The sequence below is a fragment of the Asparagus officinalis genome, chromosome 4, assembly GCF_001876935.1.
Source record: "Asparagus officinalis chromosome 4, Aspof.V1, whole genome shotgun sequence".
NCBI classification, from domain to species: domain Eukaryota; kingdom Viridiplantae; phylum Streptophyta; class Magnoliopsida; order Asparagales; family Asparagaceae; genus Asparagus; species Asparagus officinalis.
The window spans coordinates 132,215,511-132,224,891 of NC_033797.1; the positions used below are offsets into that span (position 1 = coordinate 132,215,511).

The window sequence follows — 9,381 nt, forward strand, 5'->3', positions numbered from 1 at the left end:
GCGGCGGCGGAACCGCCGCTTCCGACCTCCTGTCTTGGGCCCACCTCCACAGCTGCGACAAGTCCTACTATTCGGCTCTTGACCTCTCGCTTCGAGCATTTCTCGGTGCCAAAATGCCTTCTGAAGCTCTACAGACTGTTAACAGAATGAGAGAGTGTGGGCTCACTCCAAGCTTGTCGGCGCTTGCTCTTTTGATTAGACTGCTGTTTCGGGTAGGTGAAGAGGTTAAAGCTTGGAACTTGTTTAAAGATATGTTGGCTAAAGGGCCGTGCCCGAGTTTGAAGACATTCAATGCCATGATTCTAGGGTTTTGCCGAAAAGGGTCTGTTGGGATTGCGTTGGGGCTACTTGGGTTGATGTCAAAATTTGATCTTGAGCCGGATGCTTGTAGTTTTAATATTGTGGTTAAGGCGCATTGTGTGGTGGGGCGGACTGGGGACGCATTTAAGGTGTTTGCGTTAATGCTTCAGTGGGGTTACTCGCCGAGTGTTGTGACATATAATATATTGGTTGATGCTTTGTGTAGAGAAGGGAGAGTTGAGGATGCGAGAGGGTTGTTCGATGAGATGGAGAGAGAGGGGATCGAGGGGAACACAATTACATATAATGCTCTTATTAGTGGGTATGTTAAGGCTGGAAAGCTTGAAAAGGCCGAAGAGGTTTATGGAGAGATGAAGGTGAGAGGCTTGGTGCCAGATTGCTATACGTTTAACATTCTTTCTTCTGGCTACTCTAAATTCCGGAGGGATTGGAGGGGAGAAAGCAGGAAATTGATGAACCACATGTTGAGCCTTGAAGTTTTACCTGAAGAGTCAAGGTTGGATGTGTTGGTTTCAAGCTATTGTTTGAATGAGCAGATAGAGGATGCACGAGAGTGGCTACAATGTGCGATTGAGGATGGAGTGCCAGGGAGCATTGCTAGGTTTAACTCGATCATTGCTGCCTATAGCAAAAGGGGAATGGTGGATGAGGCTCTAAAGTTTTACCATGTAATGGTTGAAAATGGCCTTTCACCTTCAGCTGCCACTTGCAATTCTTTGCTTATTGGATTATGCAAGAGCGGGAGGTTGGATGAACCCCAAGAACTGATGGATAGAATGGTTGAGAGGGGATTTTGTGTGAATTTATCAGCTTACACAATTTGTATAGTTAGCTATTTTAGGGCAGGGGATGTTGGTGGGGCTCGAAATTGTTGGGATGAGATGGAGAGACAAGGTATTTATCCTGATGTAATTGCCTACTCAGCCTACATAAATGGCTTTTGCCGAGCTAACTATGCGAACGAGGCACTAGATGCCTTTTATGAAATGGGTAGAAGAGGACTAATTCCTAATAACTTTGTTTACAATTCTCTAATTTCGGGACTTTGTAGGATTGGTAATGTAGAAGAGGCGTTGAAATTGGAGTGGGAGATGAGGGAGAGTGGACTTGTTCCTGATATCTTCACTAGCAATATAATCATTGATGGATACTGCAGGGAGAGAATGTTGGACAAAGCTATTTACAAGCTGAAGGAGACATATGCGAATGGCATGGTTCCTGACATAGTGACTTACAATACTTTCATCAGTGCGTATTGCAAGGATTCTGATCTAGGAAGTGCTGTGAATTTCCTTAACAGAATGCATTTAGAAGGTTGGGAACCAGATATCTTCACTTATAACATATTGATCCATGCTCTCTGCTGTAGCCATACTATGGGTGAAGCAATGGGGAAGCTTGATGAGCTCGTCTCAGTTGGTCTAGTTCCTAATTCAGTAACTTGCAACACAGTGATGAACGGAATTTGCGTTGATGTTCTTGATCGTGCTATTATAATGACTGGGAAGTTGCTTAAGATGGCCTTTGTACCCAACGCTATCACCGTTAACCTTATACTCTCTCATTTCTGCAAGCAAAAGATGGCTAAAAGAGCATTGATGTGGGAGAAAAAGCTCAGTGAGGTATCCTTCATCTTCGATGATGCCACAGAAAATATATTGAGCTGGGCTCGTGATAAGCAAGAGATAGCGGATGTATCTATGCTAGACTCTGGTAAAACTTTGCTCCTAGACTTTCTTTTGCACATTACATATGATTTCTTACTTAGAAATGAACCTCCAAATTCGAGATTATTGATGATATCCAGCATCATTGATCATGGTTTCCGCAAGTCTTCCAGTATGATGGATGTGACGTAGTGTTCATAAATGTGTCCCTCTGGGAATGCAGAAATTGTTTTCGGATGAAGGCTTAAGACCTTTATCATCCATGAGGTTGCTGCGAAGCACCAACTTTAATATGACAAGGCCTTGCATAAGGATTTGCATCCATCTAAATTGCTTTTGATTGGATAGCAATCTTCACATCATTTCTAAAATGTCAGGGAACTTTGAACATTTTGATCTGGAAGAAGCTATCGAGGCCTGAAGCTTAGGGTTGAGACCAGTTGTATATACCATTCTGTTGCTTCTTTCTTTATGGGACTAAGATATGTATGATTGTGAAATGGTGTGAAGACAGAATGCGGTATCCCATACAGGATCTGGTTAAATTAATCAGAACTTCTCCAGCTCAATTTTATACGAGAACTGGATGATCAAACATAAGAACTCATAGAAGTTTGTGGAAAATAATGTAGATTGATGGAAGGTATTTTTGTTCTTCCATCCTATTTTTTACCTGAGGGATTTCTTCAGTAGTTCAGTTCCTCTTATCAAAGGATCAGTTAGAGGTGATCATTGTGACTGAGGAGGTAAGTTCTATTGTTGTACTATTTGTTACAGCTTCAATACTTTTATCTTGTTTGAAGCAATAGTTGTAGGTTGATTTAAATTTTTCCTAAGATTAATAAATCTTTATTGACAGCTAGCAGTTTTTTTCTTAGTCATTTTAATTGAATAAAATGTAGGTGAATTTCTATTTCAGATTTCTTATGTCATTTATCTTATCTTTGCTGGAGATCTGTTGCTTTCTTAGTTGTTGCCTGACCTGATTGCTTCCATTCTCAAGTCCTTAAGGGAAAGCATGTATTAAAGAATGACCACTTTCTTTGGCTAGGATAAATATACACACTTATGAAGAGGATCTCTTTCTATTGTATTATTCTGTAATGCTAGTACATAACAGAACGATTTGGATTTTGGATTCTAAGAGAAGTAGACTTGAAATGGTTAGCTGTAATGCTCTTGACTGTTTGTAGTTGATAGAGAAAAATTTATGTGGTATCACTTTTAAGTTTATCAAATAAACATGTGTATGGCCTTCTCACATGCCTGAGAAACAAAAAAAAAAAAAAAAAAAAAAAACTGATCTGAAACAATTGTATGCAGCATTGAACAACACAATACCAATGTCGGTTTATGGTACTGATGGTTTTTGTATAAAGCCAGGGGATATCTCAAAAAACCAATGCTGAGTATGGGATGATAACCAGTGAAATAGAAGTGTCGCACATGTGATTAGACATACATCTATGGCCATATGGCGGGCAAGAATTTATCGACTCTCGTTCATCTATAGATTATGGTGAAGCTAATGCTGAATAACTGCTGTTAAGATTCAAGGATCAAGCTGGAAGCGTGTCATTCAGGGGCTATAATATATTTTCATTGTGCAATGATTCTGGGAAGAAAGAAAGTTGTTTCCACAAAGCTGTATACTTCCAGGAATTTTCATTTTTCTAGCAGGACAATTCACATTTTCCTTTGCTGAACCATTTAGGGACATCAAAATAATTGGAATATGTTTGTTGAGTTTTCCTTTTAGAAAATTTTGTTCAGATAAGAATTTTATACTCCATAAGTTGGTGATGATGTCCGTTCAGGAATTAGTAAAAAGTAAGGGCCGAGGTTAAAATAATCTCTTTATCCATTTACTGTTATAAATTTAATAGTATTTTGGATGGAATGTAAAATTGAGAGTTGACTGAAATTTGGAAGATAAATTAGCAGTTGTGATATAAGTAACTTCAAGCTGAATTGGAGGGTATATACGTAATAATACCCTCCTGATTTTTCGGTTTGAACCTGTATCAACCTTGATTTCGCCAACTAATTTTTAAAAAGCTAAACCTAAACAAGGTCTAAAAATGTTCGGAGCAATTATAGGAAGTAACAGAAGGTATAGAGGTAGGATCAAACATATTATTATAAGACTAAGTATATTAATGTTAAAGTACTATTTTATCTAAGAGCTACAGATAATAAGATTGACACATTGATGGAGGTCATTTTTGTGTGCAAGATTAACAATTGCTTGAATAGCTTGGTTTTTATGAAGATGGAGCCTCAATATGCTTTGTGGAGATGGTGAAGAGGAAAATCTTCTAAAATGGAGAAATTGTTGGATTGATACCTTGAGTATTCTCATTAGAATATTATGAATGAAAGAGTGATCAACGATGGATGTGTCAGCAAACCAAACTTCCATTGTGGAAAATATGAATGATGGATTTGGTCAACTAGTTGATCAAACAATCCAACAATGTTGCCTTCTAGCAAAACGGTCGTGTGTTGTGTTTGTGAATGGATAAGTTTGACATGTGTTTTGAATGACTAATAAAATTACTTGAGCTTTTTATTGATGACTTTTCTTTTCTGGAAGATTCAGATTGACCTTGGAGATTCTTTTCGTCTTGACTTAGAGAGCTTTTAGTTAAAGAGTTTAATAAGGCATTTGAAATATCATTTCTTTTGGGATTCAAGGACTAGTATTTACGAAAGACGTAACCTTTTGTTACCGTCTTCATTATGGTGCATCTTTCACGGGCCTAGAGTGCTGGAAGACGTTATACCTGAATGTGTTGTGCTTGTTACTATTGTGCGATTGTGCAATTACGTTGTGTGATCTAGTATTTCTCGTCCTTGGTAGTCATCTCTCGAGTAAACCACTATATTTTGAAACATGATTTTAACCAATAAAGGCACAAAAACAATGACAGTCCATGCAAACTGATAATTATTCAAAGGAGAAATACTGAAATAGATTGGCACAAAAAACCAAGTTTAAATAGAAGCAAATTATCTGCGGATGTAGTTGGAGTCACTAAAAAGAATCTGCTACATGCAATACAATAAGCAAGGAAATCTAAACACACAAATTAAGCAAAAGAAACTATGAGCTCTTCCAGACATCTTCACCTGACAGAATTTGAGAGTTTTCATTAGGCTTACAAACCATAAATAACCAAGAGAGATCCACAAAATGCTGAACGGTAAATGCTAGAGAACCGACAAAAGATACTTCGGATTTCACTTTAATATATCCATTCCTTTTGAAATTGAGAAAATTCATTTCAGGATTTATAGCACAAACAAGTACAACTGGTGTACGCATTTACAACAAAAAGTAGTTGGATTTAATATATCCATTCCTTCTGAAATTGAGACAAATTCATTTCAGGATTTACAACAAAAACAACTACAGTAATCATTCTTATCATATTGCTACTCATGTTCCAATTTATTTGTATCGCTTGCAGCAGGACAAATAACTGCAACAAATATTCTTTTTCTCCTAATCTGATCTATACATAATACATACGCTTGCATATTTACATTTATGCGCTCGCGACGGAGCTCATCCTGTCTATTCCTCTTTCCCTTGGTTATAAACCTACCTCGAGATCAGAATGTGTAGAATCACTCTCTGGCAGTGATACCCTCCTCCCGCTTTCAGACATGCTCCTCACAAACCCTACGAAATTTCTCCAGTTCTCCCCATCAAGTAACTTCTTGTTCATCCTCAAGTAAGTGAATGCGCTCAACCCGATAGTATCACTAGCTCTACTCGTTGACATGACCTGAGAGAATGCGGACTCATCGTACCTCTCCAATGCATTCTCTCCTGCCAACTCAACTCTAGCTGCTTTGGTTGCTGCCTTAACCTGACGAACCAAAAGCTCGGGCCCACAATTAGCGTGCCTGGGTTGTTGTTCATCTTTCATCTCCATACATGTAAAATTCAATACAACACCATATTTTGCCAACATTTGTGCTATTGGGACATATCCATCTTTATTTCTTGTGTTATAGTACCCTGCTGTGAGTTCTGCAGCATGAGACCGAGTATGATAGTGCCAGTGGATTCCTGCGACTTTTGCAGATAATTTGGCTCCCGTGCCTTGAAAGATAGTGTCAGCAGAGGATAATATGCGATCTCCATGATCCAAGAGGTTCTTAGAGTACCATTCGAGAAAGAAATTTCCGTAGTCTGTGTTCCATGTTCCTTCTCTTTTGAAGAAACCTGTGTCTTCGGGGAACTGGTTGTAGTTGCCGGAGTCATGAGGTCCACCTCTGCCCCATTCATTCTGTCCAACTGCGATGGCTGATGCTTGTAGACATGCTTTCATGTACTGGTTGAGAGAAGAGTGTAAATTGAGTTAGAAAATTTCCCAAACTGTACTGGAAATTGTGGCGTATTTATAGGATTAAGAGCATGTAAGTTCAGTGGTGTCACATATAATCTTAAACTTGTGTACTTCAAATTTGTTAGGGATTATGTTTGTCTGGTATGCATATTAATGATTAATCTATCTGTAACAGTTTAAGTTCTTGGTTTAACATTACATGAATATATTTGGTTCAAACTTCATTACAAAAAAAAAAATTTTAAACTATTTATTTACCTAATTTTTTTGCTATCTTTCCAATTGAGCCTTTAGAACAGCTCACATGAGAGGAAGTTTTGCAAAGTATGTTAGCTTAACCTATATTGTTTCTTCACTTGCCAACATTTTCATCTTTCAGATAAAAATGGTTCAGACAAACCCTATTGATCTTTCATATTGAAGAAACAGGAGCTTTCATGGAAACACATTTCACACAAACAACAGGAAAACAATTATCAGAAAATTGTGTATCTGGCAACATTTCAATATAAGTACTTATGATATTCAGCTTATTCACTTTAAGTTCTCGAAAATTTGTTGTGCAGGAAAGGAATCCGAATATCTTCAGGTATCAACACAAGTTACACAACCATTATGAATTGATAATTCTTTATCTGCTAAGATTTCAATACCATGACTGATATTAGTTTCTCTGATTCAAATTTGCAGCTTTTGAACATTACCTTGTCATAGCATTGGAATTCTCCAATCCCGGGAAATCTCCAAGTCCCATTGCTCTCAGGATAAGACGGGTATCTCAACTCTCCACAGGGACCCAATCCCACTTGAATTTCCTGCACCCAATCAAAATCTTCAGTCAGGTAAAACGACGAATACTAATAATGAAGTTGAACAAAAGGAATTGAGACTTAGTACTCACCACAATCACATCGCCAAGGTACTCGCTGAACCTATCACGAAAATTTCGCATGAAATCAGAGTAGACCTGAATTGGAGTTCTTCCTTTGAGTACAGGGAGCATGTCACATCCGAGAGAGATGTATTCAGGGTTTGTTCTGCCTGACCTGTCTGTGTACAGGATATCCGGGTTATGGCTCATCTCCTCATGGACCCATGAAGGTAATGGTATGCTGCAAAAATATTTCCATTGGAAGTGTTAAATCTTTCACTACTGAAGCTGAATCTCTCAGATTTCTGAAGTAATTGTTTGTCATGGTATATACAATATAGTAATAAAGTTGATTTTGGCAGATATACCCTGGGGAATTTTTTTGACTCTTCTATCCTGGGTGAAATCTTGGCAGATAATGTGGCTAAAATTAAATAAGTCCATCTTAGGGTAAGGGAGTCAAAAAGATTCACCAGGGTCTACCTGCGAAAATCAAACTATAGGGATAGTGAGTTCCAAAATGCACGGCTACAAAGGGTATACGTGCAATTAACCCTAAATAGAATCAAGATGCGCGTGGATCATTTAGCTCTTTGATAGTGTTTGGTAAGAGGGTTGATTGCTAGATATCATGAAGTTGTGGATATGTCACTGGGTATCTCCCCCTTTCACAAGGATTTATTTTTTTATTTTTAATTTTTTTTGGGGGAATTGAGCCATTGGATTCTGGCTAAAGAAGTCAAGCAAACAATTGAGTACAAGAAAGAATATTCTGTTGCTTTATTTTCTATGGAGCTATGTTTTATGCCCTTGCTGGCCCCAACTGGATTTTGTGAAGTGCAAGTTTCAGTTACAGGTTTCTTCGGTAACAGAGAAAGAATAGATATGCCTCTGGTTTAAAGTTTGCGTACAAAACATTCTTTCTTGAAATAAGGTACTTAATAGATTTTTCTTTTTTTCTTCAAATAAGATGCTAATACATTTGCAAATATCATATATGAGTTCAGCAGCATTTTTCAATACACTTTTTTTTTATCAGTTTCAGGATGTAAATACTTTTACTTTAGTTAAAGCCATTAAAATTTTAGTTAAAACCATCAAATGGCTGCCATACAATTCTAGTATCTAGCATCAGAAGACAGAAATCCTTTCTAAGCTGAACAAAATAAACATAAAATTGGGTTTCTGACAACAAAATCCAGATAATTCTTTAAAATAAGTTTCATCTCTTAGAAAGCACTCTTTTTTAAAATTTTCATTTCTTGCAAGCTTAATCTAAAAATAGACAAAGCATCAACCTAATTCTACCTTGCTTTGAAAATACCCAAAGTTAACAATCTAAAATGAATAATATAACTGAAATGATTTTTATTTTTATTTTGAATTGGAACCACCTTGAAAAAAGAACTATATTTTGCCTCCCAAAGTCTAATACCTGTCTGCACAAACCGCTTTCCCAAATAATATCACAATCATCAATCTGTTTTGTACCTTGCTTCAGAAAGCACCCAGTATAAAAATTAGAAGTAAAAAGTTCACATATAACTCACATAGCTAGAATACATAATTTATTCACTTACAAAAAAAAAAGAAATCTGTAGAGAAATCCATAATCCATAGAATTAGCCATAAAACCATAAAAATCCAATCATGTGAAGAGTTACATTTTCAGAAATCATTATTTTATTTTAATTTTCAACCAAAAATTAAATCTAAAAGCACACAGCCATCAACATAATTACCCAAAACCAAACAAAATAAAAAAAAAGTCAAAAGGGCACCTGCAAGAATCGCCAACATTGCCACCACACTGATGAAAGCTCATAACCATCTGCATCTTCAACCCATTCCTCTCCACCATCTTCACCAGCTCCTCGTACCCCTCCCAATTGTACTTCATGGGCCCCTCTTTCTCCACCAGCCCCCACCAAACATCCACCATCACTCCTTCAACTCCGGCTCTCTTCAACGCCATCAAACTCGCGTTCATCGCCCTTCCTCTATTCACTCCTCCACCATTCATCGACACAGTATCGAGGGGCAACATCACATAAACTGGCACTGAACCGTTACTGGTGTTGTTGCTGGTGCGGCACTGGAGCTTGTGCAGGCGCTCGGCAGGGCCCGAAAAGGAGGTGGGGTGGGACGCGGGCATTGCCCG

The 9,381-nt window shown here is 37.8% G+C and overlaps 2 protein-coding genes across 2 annotated transcripts; one reads left to right on the forward strand and one right to left on the reverse strand.

Moving 5' to 3' along the window:
- Nucleotides 7–2,906, forward strand: LOC109839006 (pentatricopeptide repeat-containing protein At1g62590-like). The gene has a single exon (XM_020407439.1). The coding sequence runs from the start codon at nt 114–116 to the stop codon at nt 2,178–2,180; it is 2,067 nt and encodes a 688-aa protein (XP_020263028.1). The 5' UTR covers nt 7–113; the 3' UTR covers nt 2,181–2,906.
- LOC109839007 (beta-amylase 3, chloroplastic) lies at nt 5,316–9,375 on the reverse strand. The gene is made up of 4 exons (XM_020407440.1): nt 9,002–9,375; nt 7,251–7,461; nt 7,054–7,164; nt 5,316–6,334 (listed from the first exon to the last, which is right to left on the reverse strand). The coding sequence occupies exons 1-4, from the start codon at nt 9,373–9,375 to the stop codon at nt 5,588–5,590; spliced, it is 1,443 nt and encodes a 480-aa protein (XP_020263029.1). The 3' UTR covers nt 5,316–5,587.